At 37.9% G+C, this 21,331-nt stretch overlaps 1 protein-coding gene across 5 annotated transcripts in view; it reads right to left on the reverse strand.

The window, feature by feature from the left end:
* Window positions 1–21,331, reverse strand: part of SCAPER (S-phase cyclin A associated protein in the ER) — a 362,895-nt gene that overhangs the window by 84,397 nt on the left and 257,167 nt on the right. For all 5 annotated transcript variants that reach the window (XM_030579108.1, XM_030579106.1, XM_030579104.1 and 2 more), the window contains one exon: window positions 14,646–14,769. In XM_030579108.1, the coding sequence (XP_030434968.1) occupies window positions 14,646–14,769 (124 nt within the window). The remainder of the gene's footprint in view (window positions 1–14,645; window positions 14,770–21,331) is intronic.

Consider the following 21,331-nt stretch of genomic DNA (forward strand, 5'->3'; position numbering starts at 1 on the left):
AGCTAGTGTTCACTGAAGTCAATGAGGGTATGACAGTTTAAACCAGCTTAAGATTTGCCCCATTATGAGCACTGGAGGTTCTAGGAGGATCCAGGATTTGGTGATAGACAGAAAAAACAAGAAGTGAAGGGAATATGAATGACGTGCTAGCTTTAGACAGACAGAATCTTGTCACTTTAGGTACATGCATCAAGAAAGATGGCTCCTAACTGGGCTCACTGCTTTTAATGGTGCTGACGACAGCACAGTGCTGTGGTTCTGTAGAAGCAATTTAATGACAGAGAACTTGATCTTTATCCACCCTGTAATTAATGATCAATACTGCTTGAAGTTTTCTTTCATTCAGTTTTAAAATCCTGTAGAATTAATGTATGCTAGTGGATTCATAAAATGCTGTTGGACCACAGTTTAGCCTATATAGGTATCTGGGGGGATTTGGTAACACTTGATGACAAAGAACAACATGCATATTTCTTTATTATTCATTAGCTCTGAGCCTTGTGTTGGTACTTAAAACTCATTGTAATAGTCTGGCTTCTGGTGATGAGCCAAGTCAGCCAGTGAGAAGTCTTCAGCTGCTAATTCAAGTTTGACTGAAAATATACAACATTGCTCCTGTAATCTACACTGACTAAAATAATTAATGCCTAATGGTTTTATTCTCTACTAAATAAATGAATAATTTCTCTACTGAAACAGATGGATTGCATTGTAAAATGTGTATATCACCTTAAATATGGCAGCCTTGCACCATGAACACCAAGGTTTAAAATTACTAAGATATACTCTCCATTGCTCGTGCAATTGAGATATAAAATGATGTGCAACCTTTTTCTTAAAAAGATTATTTAGTACTAATATTTTGTATTAGCAACTTTTCATTTGTTATAATGAACAGCATTTAAGACAAATTGATCTTGTGTTTTCTAACAGTGTTATACATCTAAGCTATTATATTTTCTAAATGCATGGCACTTAGTTACACAAGTGAAAGATTTTATATTATTGTGCTATTTCTAATTATTTTAAACAAGGAGCTCTATTTTCACTGGTGTTTTCTATAATAATTATATTATTAATAATTGCAAGACAGTTGATTTTTACAATTTATATATGGAATATATGAATATGAGTTAATGTATTAAGATTGCTTGTTGATAATTATATAGATTGTGGATATGGATAATTAAAATTATGGAAGGGTTATTTTATAGGTTTCAGATTCTAATTTTTTTATGCTGTCTATATATGGAGATTCGAATGTGGAGCTGATGTGTGTCAAACATTATCTATGAATTTGTAAAGTTTCAAATATTTCATTTCTAATATTCATATACAGTATTCTTTTGATATTTTTAAATGTTTAAATGATATATATATATGCCCTTAAATCAGTGGTGGGCAACCTGCAGCTCGTGGGCCGCATGCAGCCTATCAGGGTAGTGAACCACGGCCACTGGGAGCTTGGGGGGAACGTGCCAGCGGATGGTCAATGTCAGCAAAATGTCTTGTGGCCCGCAACTGGATTACCCTGATGGGCCGCATGCAGGCTGCCCACCACTGCTCTAACTCTATATGGAAAAAAGGTTTGGGCTGGTAATTGGTATAAAGCATTTTTAAGTGATTGATGATGAAAGAAAAAGAAGAGAAAGAAAGAAGTAGGCCCACTGTTCAGTGACGAGGGAGAAACAGTAACAGGAAACTTGGAAATGGCAGAGATGCTTAATGACTTCGTTTCGGTCTTCACTGAGAAGTCTGAAGGAATGTCTAACATAGTGAATGCTTACGGGAAGGGGGTAGGTTTAGAAGATAAAATAAAAAAAGAGCAAGTTAAAAATCACTTAGAAAAGTTAGATGCCTGCAAGTCACCAGGGCCCAATGAAATGCATCCCAGAATACTCAAGGAGTTAATAGAGGAGGTATCTGAGCCTCTAGCTATTATCTTTGGAAAGTCATGGGAGATGGGAGAGATTCCAGAAGACTGGAAAAGGGCAAATATAGTGCCCATCTATAAAAAGGGAAATAAAAACAACCCAGGAAACTACAGACCAGTTAGTTTAACTTCTGTGCCAGGGAAGATAATGGAGCAAGTAATTAAAGAAATCATCTGCAAACACTTGGAAGGTGGTAAGGTGATAGGGCATAGCCAGCATGGATTTGTAAAGAACAAATCGTGTCAAACCAATCTGATAGCTTTCTTTGATAGGATAATAAGCCTTGTGGATAAGGGAGAAGCGGTGGATGTGGTACACCTAGACTTTAGTAAGGCATTTGATACGGTCTCGCATGATATCCTTATCGATAAACTAGGCAAAAACAATTTAGATGGGGCTACTATAAGGTGGGTGCATAACTGGCTGGATAACCGTACTCAGAGAGTAGTTATTAATGGCTCCCAATCCTGCTGGAAAGGTATAACAAGTGGGGTTCCGCAGGGGTCTGTTTTGGGACCGGCTCTGTTCAATATCTTCATCAACGACTTAGATGTTGGCATAGAAAGTACGCTTATTAAGTTTGCGGACGATACCAAACTGGGAGGGATTGCAACTGCTTTGGAGGACAGGGTCAAAATTCAAAATGACCTGGACAAATTGGAGAAATGGTCTGAGGTAAACCGGATGAAGTTCAAAAAAGACAAATGCAAAGTGCTCCACTTAGGAAGGAATAATCAGTTTCACACGTACAGAATGGGAAGAGACTGTCTAGGAAGGAGTATGGCAGAAAGAGATCTAGGGGTCATAGTGGACCACAAGCTAAATATGAGTCAACAGTGTGATACTGTTGCAAGAAAAGCAAACGTGATTCTGGGATGCATTAACAGGTGTGTTGTAAACAAGACACGAGAAGTCATTCTTCCGCTCTACTCTGTGCTGGTTAGGCCTCAACTGGAGTATTGTGTCCAGTTCTGGGCACCGCATTTCAAGAAAGATGTGGAGAAACTGGAGAGGGTCCAGAGAAGAGCAACAAGAATGATTGAAGGTCTTGAGAACATGACCTACGAAGAAAGGCTGAAAGAATTGGGTTTATTTAGTTTGAAAAAGAGAAGACTGAGAGGGGATATGATAGCAGTTTTCAAGTATCTAAAAGGCTGTCATCAGGAGGAGGGAGAAAACTTGTTCACCTTAGCCTCTAATGATAGAACAAGAAGCAATGGGCTTAAACTGCAGCAAGGGAGATTTAGGTTGGACATTAGGAAAAAGTTCCTAACTGTCAGGGTAGTTAAACACTGGAATAAATTGCCTAGGGAGGTTGTGGAATTTCCATCTCTGGAGATATTTAAGAGTAGGTTAGATAAATGTCTATCAGGGATGGTCTAGACAGTATTTGGTCCTGCCATGAGGGCAGGGGACTAGTCTCGATGACCTCTCGAGGTCCCTTCCAGTCCTAGAGTCTAAGAAAAAACAATTTATCCAATGTCATAGTGCTGTTTTAACAATGTTATTGGAAAACAGCATTAGACCAAACCCTGAATTCTTTACTCATTTTTAAATCAGTCTTTACACAGGAAGACTCCTAGGCCCAGATTCTAGGCACTGATGCAATCCACTTGCACTGTTATGGCAGCCTGAAGCCAGCTTAACTGGTCAACTGAGAACTTCCCATGTGTGGGGGAAATCCCTTGCTGGCATAGCCTCCTCAGCTGTGCCCTCCATTTAATCCAGCAAGGTGCTGAGCATGCTGGCTCTGATCCAGGAAAGCACTTAGCATGCATTGAACGCAGCTGAGAATCTGGTTCTCAGGACTCATGACACCACGACTACAATTGTACTTCAATACTTCTATATAAAACAAAAACCCACAACACACATTTTGACTTTTTTTGTATGTGTCCAACTGAAGAAAGAAATAAGAGTTTCCACTGAGCGTCAAAGTGCAACATCTTTTGCCCAATCTTGCTCTAACTGAATGCAACAACAAAACTCTCATCAATCTCAATTGGTGCAGAAGCAGACGCTTCTGTTTTGGATCGGCTGTTCCTTTCTCAGCACTACATATTGGTTTACTTGATTTGGAATTTCAAATCAAGAATGCACTTCTGTATACAATCCATTGTATGTTACTTTGAATGTTATTTTTACAGAATTTAATATGAACTCAACAGGCATGAACATGAGATGTCAAAAGAAAGTACATGTAAAATGTTCAGAGAGACACCCCAAATTTTACCATTTCTTTTGAGTTGCTTCTGTTGCCTGTAGAATTATTTCTGATAGAGATGTTGTCTTAATGTTGATAGCTTTTCCTCCATTGAGAGCTTGTCTACAAATTGAGTTATTCAAGAGCAGCTATTGCTGAATAATTCCATGTGTGAACACTCACTTTGGAATTAGAGCAGCTTGTTCCTGTTTAGCTTGCCCCATTGGGTTAGCTGTTCCTTAACAACTCCATACAAGCCCTTAGCTCTAAAAGGGAGCAGAGAAACACAGGTCTGGATTTACAAAAGAACTAATTCTGGGCCTTACATCCAGATTTTGTCAGATTGAGGAACTGTGATTTTAGGCTGGGTAGGGAACAGCATTCTTTACTCTACAATCTCTGCAGCATTGATCGAGCTAGACAGAACTTCATGATTAATGAATGAGATGGAATTTTACATTATTTTAAATATCCCCTTGCAGACTGACTATATTTTATATCTATCTCAATGCATTACATTTTGCTGTATAAAAGGGAATGAAATACTAATCACTGACATTTTAAAGTATATGCATGAAGACATAACAATTTAAAACAAATGTCTACTCAATAGACCACCCGGAACAGTTCCCGAATGAAAAATGTTCAGTGTTATATTTCAAACTTTAATTTCTTTGTGTTATAGACCAGGTTCATTCATAAGATTTCAATTGGAAGTAAAGCTTTTAAGAGCCTGAGGGGCAGATCCTCATCTGATATAAAATGTCACAGCTCCACTGACTTTCAATTTACATCAGATGAGGATCTGTCCCTGAAAACTTGCAGTTTTTAATCACTCTTATAAAAGTTAGAAGCCCACAGATCCCGAAACAGACCTATTCTAAGTAATCACAAAATAATCTAAATATAGTGATATTTTGTAACTAGATTTACTCATACAAATGGTTTCTAAGCAACTTGCCCTCAGGATTTCTGTATTAAGGGGTGTTGCACACCTTGTGATGTTATCTCTGCTTACTTAGTCACTTGTGTTTGTATCTTCCAATCAGTCCTGTTGCTGTGCTTTCTGCAGACATAAAGTCACTGGGCTTGCCTGAACAGAAACATTTTGGAAAATGTGCAGTTTTTCATAGTATTTGCAGTAAATACCAGTGGCTCCCTATATGAACTGAACAATTAAGCTATGAAAATTGAGCTAATGCTCACCCCTAAGGTGGGTGGTCTGTGCAGGTCAGGGCTGAGGTCAATAGCAGGCTGGGTATAGAGAAAGCTTGCATTACAGCTGTCTAACTGTACCTGGCCAAGGAATAAACAGAGCTCTTTAGCTTCTGGCATTTCCAATCCTTCAACCTTTAGGCAAAAACATAAAAACACACTCCTGCTCCAAAGAAGAACAAGGGCTACCAATTTAACCAGAATATTACAGCAGGACCATTCAGCCCACAGCACGACATGCTGTGCCAGCATTTCTACTCTAAACCCATTTTTCATAAGGGTTTGCAATTTGGCTCTAAACTTTCATTCTAGGCTGAAATGTGACATACAAGGTCTCCTCTCAAAAGCAAACTGATTCACAAACTGCACAATAAAATATAAAAATGGACTCAAACCATTTTTTTAGTTATGAGATTGCAAAGAAATAAAAGATGCGAGTGCTGACAGATGCATTTTACATGCCAACACTGAAGCATGCCTTCTATTACATTAGAAACTCCTTGATCAGGTTCGCCTGATATCCTAATTAAGTGGGTTTCCCCTATATCTACTTCTTTTGGGTGATGATCCTCAATCCTCCAACTGGAGGCGAAGTCAGAAAGGGAGCAGTTTATTTAAGCACCTCTTGAACTTGGATGGTGCTTTGGAGATGAGAAGCTCTGCAGCTGCTTTAGCTACTCTGCAGTGAAGAAGCTCTGCACTTCCCCTACAGTGCGTGTTGCAAATTATCTGGTTGACAGTTCCTCTTAGTACCTTCAGTCTCCCCTATGCAGCTCTTATAAGCTCTTCCTCTTCACAGCTCCTGTAAGTACCCAAAAGTGAGTGACCCTGTGGAGACTGCACATCATGGACATTGCAAACTCTCCATGAACTAAAACAGCTGAGCTTACAATCCTTGTAGTTATCAACATGGAGATTGTAAACTCTTAAGAGACAGGGATGCGATTAAAAAACTGTGTAGCTGCCTCAGTTTTTGCAAAGTATAGAAGATTCACAGATTCAGTCACATACAGAGTTGAGAAAGTAGCATATTCAATGAGATAGACTGTCCTGTTTAAGTAACATTACTATACCAAGGCAGCCCCTCCCAATGAATTACACTGGGGGGAAAAAATCAGTTCCCTGGGAAATGCCCCATGTAACTGGATAACCAGATTAATTCACTCCAAATAAATGTAGTGTACTGTATGAATAAAATTTTACAGGTTGTTTGTCTATAATGTGAATATAGCTTTAAGTACTGTATTTAAAAGCATAAAATGTAATGACCAAGTTGTTTTGTTTTAGTAGTTTTCTGTGCATCTACATGGAGAGATTAATTTTTAGTACATTATACATAGGGCTAGGTTAAACAGGTAGAATCATTTTCATGAACATTTCCACCAGTTCATTTCATACAGTATTTGTGTTGTCGAATGATGCTTTATACAGAATTTTGAGGGCCCAAACATTTGAAGATTACCTGGAAAAATCAACTTGTACAATAACACAAGATTATGAATTTTTGAAATTTCACCTAGAAGTACAAATAGCAGCCACCTCTGGAAAATTTGACTTGGGGAGAGAAAGTTGGCAGGGCTGGAACAAGAGTCATATACACATTTATTATGGAATGGCAGTCATCACTTCAAAGTTAAGAATGCAAATAAAGTTCCATTAATTTTGGTAGAGTGTGCTAGAAGAAAAGCCAGTCTGTTTCCCACCAGGATCTCATATTGTGTACAAAAAAATTACTGATTTTACTGGCTTATACACTATGGGCTTGATTTATCACTGCAGGAGCAGAAAGGTGCAATCTACATCCCTTTGCATTGAAGGAGATGTCCATTTCCAGGATGGGCAGTTGACAGTACAGCCACTGGCCTCCCAGGGGTTTCTGTCACAGAAACCAGCTGTAAATTCAGACCAAGGTTCCATATCCAAATTCAGGCCTGAAAGATGATAATCTTGAGTGCAAACTCCAGTACATTAAAAGCAGGACAAAAATTTAATACTGTATCTTGTATGGAGAGTGAACATTTAAAAAAAACAACCCAAATATTAAGAATTCATCTTATATCGTAGAAAAATAGTTTAAAAGATTTTGCTTTTTCTATTTATTTTTACAAAGCAATTAGTCAGAATTTGTTTATCACAAAGTATCTTGAGAAGCGCTTATTACAGATATATCTATAAACCTTCAGATTTACAACAGTCAGATCAGGATGGAAGATCCTGCATTCTTTTTACAAACATCAATATATGTATTCTTGTTTTATGATGGCAATGATGGTTCAGATTCATGCTGGTTTGCTTTGATTTACCGTGAATGTAACATGTTAGTTGAAAATACAATATAAAACCTATCGTCTTTATGTCCATTTATAGATAATTCCTCACTACCAGTTCAGTAGGTGTCCTTCAATCCATACATTATGGATGACTATTGCAAATTTAAAACTTTACTAGAGTACAGCTGATTAAAGTTTTCTATAAGAGACATATCATCTTTCAAGAGCTCAAATATCTTGAAAAATCAGAATTTCTTTATTCACCTTTTTTCTAAAAGAAACAGGTAGTTTTCATTTTAATTTTAAGGAAAAAAAAAAAGTCCTTTTGACTTTTCAGATAATTTCATGGGTGGAGAGATTATTTTATTTAGAGGATGCTCTTAGATAAATTTTGACAGAAAAAAATAAGCATATTTAAATATCCATAAACACAAAACATACTGTATCAAAGATTAATATTTGTGACGGGATAAAACAGTGAAGACTGCCCTGATAAACATGTGGCATTGATAATGAAAATCCATCACATTATATGGAAGACTTCCTATGAGATAGTTAAATACTCTAAACAAACTCAGCTTGTTAATATAGATTCACACGTTCATAAAATGCTTAGAGATCCTTGGATGAAAAGAATAATAATATGAGGAAAATTCCTTAGTAATTCTATAGAGTCCAGAGAAAGCACTGACCTGCAGAATGCAATCTTTTCTTTCCCTTTGATACTTTTTTTGCGCTATTTTCTCTAAGAAGGCTCAGTTATAACCTTGTCATGCAACTGTATGTATATTTGGATTCTGTGATCTGATACAACTGTTGAAAATTATGCATGTTTCTGATTACTGATTACTAGAAAAAAAATCACTGATTGAGGCCTTTATGAATTAATCTTAAAGAGAAAAATAATCTAAAAAATAATGTTAATGATGCGTGGAGCAATAATGTAATTGAAGAAGCATGTGGGAAATTAATATCAATGCATATGAATAGGGCCCTACCAAATGCATGGCTACGAACAATGCATCACGGACCGTGAAATCTGGTCTCCCCCCGTGAAACAGATTTCATGGGGGAGAGCAGCGTTTCTCAAATTGGGGTGCCTGACCCAGAAGACAATTGCGGGGGGGGGGGGGTCGCAAGGTTATTTTAGGAGGGTTGTGGTATTGCCACCCTTACTTCTGCGCTGCCTTCAGAACTGGGCATCCAGAGAGCAGCAGCTGTTGGCTGGGCGCCCTGCCAGCAGCAGTGCAGAAGTAAGGGTGCAATACCATACCATGCCACCCTTAATTTTGTGCTGCTGCCTTCAGAGCTGGGCACCCACTGGGTGGTGGCTGCTGACTGAGGGCCTACCTCTGCAGGCAGCAGCACAGAAGTAAGGGTGGCAATACCATACCCTGCCATCCTTACTTCTGCGTTGCTTCTGGTGGCAGCTTTGTCTTCAGAGCTGGGCTCCTGGCCAACAGCTGCTGCTCTCCAGCTTCCCAGCTTTGAATGTAGCACTGCCACCAACAGCAATGCAGAAATAAGGTTAGCAGTACCACAAACCTCCCCCCCTCAATAACCTTGCAACCCCTCCACAACTCCTTTTTGGGTCAGGACCCCTACAATTACAACATCATGACATTTCAGATTTAAATATCTAAAATCATGAAATTTATGATTTTTAAAATCCTATGACCGTGAAATTGACCAAAATGGACCGTCAATTTGGTAGAGCCCTACATATCAATAATTGAAATGATTGGCAATAATTGTCTCTCCTGTGAGTCAGCTATCTATAATTCTCTGGTATTTAGTATGTCCTTTGAAATGGAAGGAAAAAAAGAATCTAATTTTGGATGCTTATGCCCACAAAAAATTATAACAATATGAACGTATTGGGCACTAATTCTTAATGATATGCATTTGAATTAAATGGTAACAACGTAGGGTATATCCCGGAGGGAAAGGTCTGAATAAACAAAAGCACCTAGGTCAGCTTCAGATGAACTCAGATTGTTACTAGCCTGGGCTGTCTTGTCCAACTTCTTATTTTCAAAAGCTTTTGGAAACTTCTCTTTGATCTAGCTAAGAACATATAGATAGAAAATAAACTATCATGCCTATTACAGGTTATTTTTAAAGCATAAAAGGACAGGTATTTGTAATATAGCAGATGAAAAACCAACTGATGAATATTTAGTAAGGAAAAGATACATGATTTTTATTTATAAATTTATGTACAGTAGAACCTCAGTGTTATGAACATCAGAGCTATGAACTGACTGGTCAACCACACACACCTCATTTGGGACCGGAAATACGCAATCAGGAAGCAGTAAAGACAAGAAAAAGCACATATAGTACAGTGCTGTGTTAAACATAAACTACTAAAAAAATGAAGTGAAAGTTTAAAAAAAGATTTGACAAGGTAAAGAAACTATTTTCTGTTCTTGTTTCATTTAAATTAAGATGGTTAAAAGCAGCATTTTTCTTCTGCATTCTAAAGTTTCAGAGCTGTATTAAGTCAATGTTCAGTTTGTAAACTTCTGAAAGAACAACCATAAAGTTTTGTTCAGAGTTAGGAACATTACAGAGTTATGAACAACCTGCATTCCTGAGGTGTTTGTAACTCTAAGGTTCTACTGTATAGTGAAGTACATGCTTTATACAAATGGCTTTTTCTAGGAGTGGAACAGATATCTTTGTAGAAAGTTACATGAGAGTTCTAATTTGCTTTGATAGTTATCTGTTGAACTACAATAAAAATCAATCCAAGCTTACAGTTCAAACCTATTGACTCATTCTTCTCAGTGTCAAGCCTTCTAAAATATACATCTAGAAAGGTTTCTGCTATATACTTACAATAATCCATCTACAGGACTCAGAGACAAGGAAGAGCTGACCTGGCAACTTTGTATAATCTAATTCAAGTTACGGGAGCAGCTTCAAGATGTGCATGCATGTAAATAGCATGGTCTGATCCAACATCCAGAGAAATCAATAGAAAGATTCTCCAGATATGTCTACACTGCAATTAAAAACCTATGGCTGCCCTTTGTTAGCTGACCTGGGCTCGCAGAGCTCAGGCTAAGACTCTGTTTAACTGCGGTATAGATGCTCAGGCTCGGGCTGGAGCCCAGGCTCTTGAACCCTGTGAGTGGGGAGGGTCCCCCAAACATCTACACCACAATTAAACAGCTCCTTAGCCGAGCCCTGCAAGCCTGAATCAGTTGGCATGGGCTAGCCGCAGGGGTCTAACTGCAGTTAGACATCCCCTCAGTGACTTTATCGGGCACTGGATTAGGCCTTGAATGACTAGATGACAGCTGGTTAAATAAAAAGATGTAGACTAAGAAGGGGTGACCCACAACGGATTTCCTAGTATTTTTTCCTTATACCCAATAAACATATGAGTAATGTTTTAACAAGTAACTTACTGAAATGTATACTCTAGAAAGCAAGAAATGGCTAAGTTAATGTTTTGCTTCTTATTTACAAAACTTTTAAGGTTAGTTGTCTGTCTACTTCCTATGTTTTATACCATGTCCACCATATTTCTACTACAGAAAGGCTAGGATGGCTTTTTTACAAAACTCTGCCAATAACAGTATTTGCTTCAAGAAAAAAAACAACATTTTATTTTCTCTGTAAGGAAAAGGAACATTTGAGCACCAATAAAAATCATGATTTATTATAGCTCTGAATTTTAGCATCTGTTACACTGATGTAAATTTCTTATCCATCAAAATGTAATGACTGGATTATGAAGAAGTAGATATAAAACCACAGATAAATATAATTTGGACAGAAGTTATATGTAAATACTGAGAATGTGTAAATAAATTACAAAAATAATTTATGCAACTGAATATATTTAGATACTTAGAATCATAAGGGTTGGAAGGGACCTCAAGAGATCATCTAGTCCAACCCCCTGCTCAAAGCAGGACCAATCCCCAAATGGTAGCCTCAGAGATTGAGCTCACAACCCTGGGTTTAGCAGGCCAATGCTCAAACCACTGAGCTACCCCTCCCCACTGTTCCTAAACACTTTCCTCTACTTCTTAAACTGACTATTTTTCTATATTTGCATACATGAATATGAATATAATCCAGCACTAAACCTATTTCTTTCCTAATCTGCTCTTCATCTATAGGGCTAGAGACCTGCAAACTTGATGCACTCAAGAATGATCTGTGATATTATTTTTTATTTGTTAAGTGCCAACAATGTGGCTGGTCATGTTCAGATATAGATAAAGGCAGCTCCTGCCCCAAAGAGCTTATCACATAAGCAATGCTGCAGTCAGTCAAACTATTTGCATGAGTAAGTGTGTGCAGTAATGAGTACAGAGGATTAGATCCAAAGGCAAATGAAGTCAATGGAAAGACATTAATTGATTTTGGACTAGGCCCAAAAGCACTAAAAAGGACAGGTATAGTCATCTTTCAATTAAAATAAAATAAAATGAAATGTTTCCCACCAAGATGTTAATTTCCTTGAATTAAGAAGCAAAATCCTAGGTGCGATCACACTTAATTTCTCTTTCAAGAATGCAGAAGTAAGAAAAGGAGTATTTATTTTCAGGAGTAACACCCTAGATCAAGGATAGGCAACCTATGGCACACATGCCAAAGGTGGCACACGAGCTGATTTTCAGTGGTACTCACACTGCCCAGGTCCTGGCCACTGGTCCAGGGGGATCTGCATTTTAATTTACTTTTAAATGAAGCTTCTTAAACATTTTAAATACCTTATTTACTTTACATACAACAATAGTTTAGTTATAAAGAGACCTAAAAACGTTAAAATGTATTACTGGCATGCGAAACCTTAAATTAGAGTGAATAAATGAAGACTCAGCACAACACTTCTGAAAGGTTGCTGACAGGGCAGGTGCAACCCATTAGGCGACCTAGGCGGTTGCCTAGGGCACTAGCATTTGGGGGGTGGCATTTTGAGTCCTTCAGCAGTGACCGTGGCAGCCGGATCTTTGGCCGCCCTGGTAGTCATCGTCATTTAGGCGGAGGGACTTGGGGCAGGGGGGCGCAGGGAGGGCCACCTGGAGCAAGTAATGGGGGGCGCGGGATGTAGGGGAACCACTCCCCGTCTCAGCTCACCTCTGCTCTGCCTCCTACCCTGAGCATGCCGCGCCGCTCTGCTTCTCTCCCTCCCAGGCTTGCGGTGCCAAACAGCTGATTAGCGCCACAAGCCTGGGAGGCAGAAGAAGTGAAGCGGCAACAGCGTGCTCGGAGAGGAGGTGGAGCAGAGGTGAGCTCGGGTGGGGAGCTGCTGCACGGCTCCGCAGGCCAGGCTCAGGGAGGAGGGGGGGAGCTGCCGTGGGGAGGTGGGGGCTCAGGGCAGAGGGGGGTGGGGGGCTGCCATGGGGGGACGCCTTAGGGTTGGGGGGGGGGCGGAGAGCTGCCACAGGACCCGGGGGGGGCGCAAGGTGGAAGTTTCTCCTAGGGTGCGAAACATCTTTGCACCTGCCCTGGTTGCCGACCCCTGCCCTAGATGTACTGTACCTTTTGCATGTATATCACTCAGTAATTATTTTAATACGTATTTCATTACATCGGGAAGTTATTCCAGTTAAGGGCCATATACTGCCCAAAATCTGCACAAGAGACTTTAATAATAGAAAGTTGAGTTTCAGTGTGGATCAAGGAAACAAAATTGGTTCTAACTGGAGTTCTGCTGCAATTCAAGGCAGTATTTGGCATTATACTATGAAGTTCTGTTCTGGATTGAGAGTAGCTCTAGGAATAGTAGTTTTCTTAGTGAACACCACCATGTGTGACTGGCAATTTCATCCCTCTCTATGTAACAAACACTTTGTATATTTCTACAACAAAAGAGGAAGTTAGTCTTTGCACAGTAGTCTTGGCATATTACTAAAATGAGGAAGGGGAGGGTGTTTGGCATCAGAATCAATCTTGCCACTTGTAAAGTGCTGAAGTATTTAATGCCTTGTGTAATTAACCATGGAGTCTGTGTTTTGGCTTGTTCAGCAGAAAGAAAACAATGTTGTGGCTGGCCTAACATTATACATGCAACTTTCACTAAATATAATTAAAATCTAATACCTGGAATCCTTTTGGAAAGCTTTGAAAAACCATGAATTGGCAATTACATAGAGTAGAATTTAAATGCTGCCTCCAGGTTTTCTTTGTCTGTCAAGAATCTTTTGCGTGTCACTTTTTAAGTGTTCATTAACAGTCCTACGTCTTGTTGACTCTAACAGTGTTATGTAAATTATTTAAGGCATGTACATAATTTTTCAATTAACAAACTGCTTGGCTCATGAAAATACATACACACAATTTATAAGTAGAAATTCTAGACTAAATATCTCATGATGAGCAGGTCACTATGAATTAAAAATGAGTTTTCAAATAAAATATTTAATGATATTTGAAATTAAACAAAACATTGCAAAATTAAAAGTTTCTCAGTTAAATAGGCCTGCTGTTTAACAATTTTGCAAACCAAATTAAGATTACAAATTGAGCAGACTTATGTTTTAGATATTAAAAGATACTCGAATTGAACATGTGCAGAAATAAAGCTCAGATAAGTATTCTCTGAATGTAATCTCAGTGGAACTGAAATTGGAAGAGTTAAAGACAAAACACTGGCTGACCATCTGAAGTGTTTTTTGTTTAGTTCTTAAATATATTTTGTGTGTGTTTGCAGAATCTGTTTGCAGAAATTTTCAACTTATACACAATTACAGTATATACTGTATATACACAGTAACCAAATACACATGAAAAAGCAGTAGTCCATCACCTTGATTTGTATTGATATACATTCTGAGTGCAGTGGTAGATGTGATGGGGCACCAATGAAAATTTGCTAGGTACTTTTGTTTTAACTTCCCTAGTACATACAGACATTTTCAATGTCAATATCATTGTAGAAATATATCTGACTTTGAATCCCATATTTTTCTGGTATTTTAATATACCAAATATCCCAATATACCAGCATTAAGCAAACACATTTCATTTCTAATTCAGGGTAAAAATGTTACATACCGTTAACTGATGCATCAACAGGTCCATTAAAAAAGTGATCTTATTACTAAACAGAACATAGGTGCAGTTTTCTGTGCAATTACTGCAGGCCAGGTTGTAAACATTTACGGTACTGCAGAGTGACCTAAAATAAAAAATGAAATGTCAACATACTTTTCTTCTTAAATATACTAATCTATACAATTAAAAATAAATATTAGGCTATGAGGAATATCATCAGGCAACCTAAAATGAAGGTAAGTTTAACAAATATGAGTATGAAAAGTTACACAGAAAATACAAATTAGCATGAGGTAGGTTAAATAAATATTGACATGATACAGAAGCTCTCAGTGAACCTATATACATTACAAATTCTACAGTGTGTTACCACTGCATCTGCTCTAGAACCAGAACTTGGATTTAAAACTAAATTGCATGCCTTGGAAGCTGTAATGTTAAAAAGTGCAAGCTCTCCTATGTTACATGTGGTATTAAACGTCTGTGCATATTTACATACCTTCACATTCTTACACATACACGAAAATCAAACCTTTGATTCCTCCCCCCAACGATCATCGGTATATTAGAAATTTAGTCAATGAAAAAGGCAAAAAAGGAACATCTGTACAACATCAGGTACAACTCTCATTTTTGCAAAATTTGAAAAACTAATGTTTTTTCTGGCAGAATTCACTGTCTCATGCAAGTAACCTAGGTATACAAGATCATTAGTCAGTTTGGTAGCAGAATATTCAGGCACCAGGATATGTTATAAATTAACCAGCAGGAAATGCTAACACTGTACTGGGATCAGCTTTAGAGAGGGTCTGGCTTGCAGGCTCAGCAAACTAAGGTGAATTGTATTGAACAAAACAACAATTAACAGGTGAAACATCAGTCTTTTGCCTCAGGTGAATCTCCTGATGATTTTGGGACTTAGGGCTAGTCTACACTGGCAACGTTAAAGCACTGAAGCGACAGCGCTTTAATGTGGCTCACCTCCGCGAGGGGCATGGCTCTCAGCGCTGGTGCACTGTCTACACTGGCACTTTACAGTGCTGGAACTTGCTGCGCTCAGGGATGTGTTTTTTCACTCCCCTGAGCGAGAAAGCTGCAGCGCTATAATGTGCCAGGGTAGACACACCCTTAGAGAGACAAGGTGGGTGAGGTAATATCTTGTACTGGACCAATCTCTGCTGATGAAAGAGCTTACACGAAACTGAGCTTACACGAAACTCTTCTTCAGGAATCACTGGCATCCCCATTATGGGGACTGTAAACTTGGGTGCATAACTACATTAGCAATGATGGGAGCTACACGTACGTATGAGGGGTAATAGATGGTAGGTTTCCAATAGCAAAAGGGAGAGCGCCAATTCTGAAAAACTGGAAGAGCAAAAAAAGAAGCTAGACAAAATGGGCCATAACAGTTCAAAATATATACAGTAGGCCTGGTTCTTCTCTATGTTGCACCTTGTGGAGTTATTTATTCCTATGCAAAGTGAATGATTTATGTGGAGTCAGAACTTTCACAGGAACTGGCCCAAGGCTATGGAACTCATTGCCACATGAGATATACCTGCCTAAAGGATTTTCTCATTTTCAGAATAAATTTTTTCACAATATTTTCTTTGACTTAGCTTTTCCTCAAAAATTTCTTTGCTTACAGACAAGCACACGGACACAAAACAAACATACAACACAACTATAAAATAAAATAAAATAAAGTCAATAAACAATTCTGGTTGCTTTCCAAAAGGAAAGCAAAGAGAGAGATTGTTTTTATTTCTATTTTTAAATACATGGCAATCACTAATGTGATGGAGGCTAACCAGGCTCAATAGACAACCAAACTTGAGATCATTAGTAAAATTCACTTTCTGGAATGGCTTGGCAGTGCTTACTGACAAGTTTTTATAGAGAAGCTGTCAAAGTCACCATCTGACTTTACTAACTAAATTAATTAAATAAATTTATCTTTATTTTATAGTTTTATTTTTTCTTACAACTGGCGAGAAAATACTTAACGGAGAGAAAGCCAAAGGTCATCATTTTGTAGCAGAGTCTTAATAATATGTTTTTGCGCAGTTCCATACTGAATAAGATTTATTTGGTACAAACATTTAGGAAGCCTGCCAAGGTATTTATTTATATTGTGCTCATTCCTGTCTCAGCTGATCATCTAGCTCCAAAGGCTGACAATTTAGAGGCATCATATACATCAATTTCAAATTCTTTCCCACATTTCCCAAAGCAGTAAGATCTGGGAATGCTCAGAAGACAGTGAATTTATAGTAAATCGTTCCTCTGTGTAGCTCGATTGCTTCTCCTCCAAATGAAAGCAAACATTATTGGACTCTAAAGGAAATGTCATCTAATCTTCCTGGGCTGCTAAGAAAGTGACAGCAAATGGGGCACTAAGGATGGAGGAATGTAAAAACTTATGAGACTATTGAGACTGTGATAGGAACGTAGAACATGCTGCAACATTTAAAAATGGATCAGGAACATTTTGGGGAGAACTTATTTATATGATAGTTGATATTATAATTCCCTTCATTTAGACATGAAAATCCATGTAATCATAATGCCTGTTTGTTAATATTCTGAATATAACTATTAATAAAAATATTTTGTGTATTGTTTATATTGTCTTGTTATAAATTAATATATTCACTCTGATTGGAAGGCACTCTTCTGGAAATGTGGTTCAAACAGTATAAAATGCAATATCATATTAATGCTTGCTGAGCTGCAATGTCATTCACTTGTTTTTCAATCTACACGGATAATTCCTGTGGAAAATTCAACTAATATGCCTCTTATCTATCATGCTTAAAACTAAAAATATATATGCAACCAAGCTCTCTTTTCCTAACTTGGCTTTTAAAAGAAGTTTATATCCTTCATTTAACAAAATGAAGGATGAAAAACATATTCCCACAGTAGTACTGAAAAATTATGCTCTAGAACAGTGTTTCTCAATGACCGGTCCATGGACTGGCACTGATCTGAGATTTCCTTGACACAGTTTAGGAAGGCAACAAGCTGGTCCTTGGTATCAAAAAGGTTGAGAAATACTGCTCTAGAGGACTTAATTTTTCTTTCAGCAAAGATAAGTCAACATATGTTAATGAGGCTATTACCAGAGGCGGCTCTAGGTATTTTGCCACCCCAAGCACGGCAGGCAGGCTGCCTTCGGTGGCTTGCCTGTGGGAGGTCCCCGATCCCGTGGATTCCGCGGCACGCCTGCGGGAGGTCCACCGAAGCTGCGGGACCAGCGGACCCTCCGCAGGCATGCCGCCGAAGGCAACCTGCCTGCCGCCCTTGCAGCGACCGGCAGAGCGCCCCCCGTGGCTTGCCGCCCCAGGCAGATGTTTGGCGTGCTGGTGCCTGGAGGCGATCTGCCCCTGGCTATTACAATTAGAAACATAAAGGACATCTTGCAACGTTTATTTTTACTATATAAAAGACAAGTTTTAGTTCTCACTTTTTGGAAAGCTCTTTCACCTACTGCTCTAAAGGAAAGATCAATTAATTTAAATATGAAAATATATTTTCCTAACCCTTGAAATTTGAAGTTAACAGATTAACTTTACATCTTGATAATTTATTTCAAAATGTTTAGAATTATGTAGTTCTCTTACTGAAATACAGCTCTGAGTGGATGGCGTATTTCATAATTCCAAAAAAGAACCATCATTCTAGATAGATCTAAAATGAAAAATCCTGTTTTAGATGTAGAATAAATTAATCTGAAGTAATACACCCTGGTTTTGTATTTCCCAAATGAATCCTACATCCAAAAAAGTATGTGAAGTTCCAAAGATTGAAATAATGCCTTTGAAAGTGTGGCATAAGCAAATGCATGTCAAATTAATTTTTCACAATAAGGAGGGCTTTTTTAATTGATAACATAAGCTTGTTAACTATAGACTGCTATGATTAGAATGTATTTAGACATGTTCTTAACTAAGGTTCAGTTATAGAATTTTTTTTATTTAAAATTGGAAGTGTCAGCACTGAAGCAGGCCCCAGGTGGTTTGTAGCGTTAAATGGCAGATTAAAGTCAGCACAACTAATTTCTTTACTTTAATCTTATTAGTAGAACAACTGCTGTCAACTGTCACCATTTCTGCACAAGGCCTCTGAGACAAGCACAGAAAGCTGTGTGTGTGTCAAGAACTTCATCTAACTGTAACTTAAATTTACCAATTTGCAAAACTAAATTTATTTTTTGATGTGTTTATATTGGCAGATTTTATTACTCATATATTTTTTAAAAAGTATGTATCAATAAAGCTATCAAAATTATGTTAGGGTAATAGAGTATTTTCCTCACATGTAAAGCAGTTGTTTATTGACTACTGTTGTTCTAAACTTTGTATCACACTCACAAATCAGCTTTAAAGCTAAGTTAGATGCACATATACTCAAACCACATAATAAGTCTACCCTCTGATGGAGGGCTTTACTCTAAACTAGAGTAAATCCAATTATAAATACACTCTTTATGATACACAAATTTTGGCTCCAGAGAAGAGTTCTATCCTGAAGTTTGACCAAAATATATGTATATACATTATATTATTTATCTTATGTGAACATAAATAAATGTGAACAATGTTTATCTTTAATATACGTCTTCATATACAGAAGAGAACAGAACAGTTTAGAATCTATGTTCCAGATTCTCCTCTAAATTACGCTCTAAGTTACTCCTAATTTACCCGAATGTAAATGAGTGGAGAATCATGGCCTCTATCTAAAATTGTATCCCACAACACAAAATTAATTCATGTTTGTGCACTGGGTTTGTGGGTGAAAAGTCATAACCTTTGCTTCCATAAAATCAAGGTACCACAAACATATAGAAACAGCCTACCTCTAAAATAAGACTTTTGAATAGTAACTCCAAGTTTGAAAGACTGGAATTAAATATACACAGCATGAGGTTAAACATACTACAACCCCTCACTCATTAAAAAATAAAACCACCTCAATTACTGGGTGAGTTATTACAAGACTTAGACAATCAAATTCATGGTTGTGCTACCACGAGCGTGAACTGCAAAGTTTTACCAACCACTGCTGTTTGAACAGAACCTGGAGAGCTGAGAGGACTTCTCACTGTTCTGACAGAGAAAAAAAGCAGTTAGTTTGGTATCTGACAGAAAAGAGCAGAATGGAGGTGACAGATGGGTTAGTAGTTAAAGAATGGAGAGAGAGAGAGACAGAATGGCAAGCAGTGGAACCGTAAAGGAAGACACAAGGTATGGATACAGGATGAAATATAAAATTAAAAATTAACCAGGAACTGAATTATGAGGCTATAATGCCATCTCTAGATTTTGAAGACTGCATAAACAAACACTAGAGCTTCACTCACATGGTTTATAATGACATCAGAAATCCTCAAAGGAATTACATCCTCATAATTCACTGTTACCTGTTTATTCTGTATATCATCAATGCGATCTTAAATTCTCTGACTCACAAATGGGCTCTCTAAAGACTAACTACAACTAATAAATAGAAATAGTGGAAGCCAACAGAACTAACCCTCTTTTATTTTTCACCAGAAAATGTTTAAGTTTGGAACCCGTTCTTATAAGTTATTATATGACATATGACAAATCAAGTGTACAATTTACCCCCAATATTTACATTTATGGTAGAATCTGGCAGACCTTATATAAAGTTCAGAGGCCCTGACTTATTAACTGAAAGAAACTGTTCCCACACTAAAATCCATTCTAAACAACCCAAAAGAGCTCCTTCCATCTACACCATTTGTTCACATACTAGTGCAGCAGGGCAATGTTGATTTGTGCTTGAGTACTGTCAAATGTGAAACCCGGCTCTGTTACAGAGAGAGAAAGAAACGGTCATGAAAACCGACAGATGCTGCAGGTTTTGGATGTTGATCTTGCAAGGAGGTCATTCTCTTCAGAGAACCCTTATGCCCTCACACCAACTGCTAGTCTGGAGTGAATGTTTCCCAAGAGGGAGTAACCTTGCAGAGAAAGCTTGTTTTGGACCTCAGGTAAAAAGCATTTGAACAATACTTACAAATTGAATAAACAGAGCACTTCACATTCAGAAATATTTATAAAGTAGATAAAAAGCTGTAAAATGGGAGAGCAAACTACGGAAGTATTTTCAGTCTAAGGTAGTGGTTAATCACATCGCAACAAAATATTTTATTTTACACTGCAACTGCTAACAACTATATCCATCCAGCTATAATATTATGCAGACTATTTTCTACATACTATAGCAATGGCTCAGGTTGGCTTCCCATGATATTTACTATGACTGGATGATGAAAGAAGCAGTATGGCAAGACACAAGGAAAGAAAAACAATTTCCTCCCTCCAATCAAGTTTTTAATAGTAACAAATGTCCCCCCATCTATCTGCTATCAGCCTCTGAATAATTTGCATTTACACTGTGCAACTCACTCAGAGAACTAATTATTTAAGCCTCACAATACTATTCTGTCATATGTAAATATTACTTTATCTGTTTGGAAAATGGGTAGCCAAACTGAAGCACAGAAAGGTTAAGTGATTTCCCCACAGGTCAGTAAGCAAGACCATGGCAGAGGCAGTAATCCTGTTTCCTGCCTGGGTTCTGTTACTCATGCAGGGTTTTTGCTGTCTAACTCCAATTTGATTTTCACTGAAGGCACACAGACAAAA

Source organism: Gopherus evgoodei, chromosome 10 (assembly GCF_007399415.2).
Source record: "Gopherus evgoodei ecotype Sinaloan lineage chromosome 10, rGopEvg1_v1.p, whole genome shotgun sequence".
NCBI lineage: Eukaryota > Metazoa > Chordata > Testudines > Testudinidae > Gopherus > Gopherus evgoodei.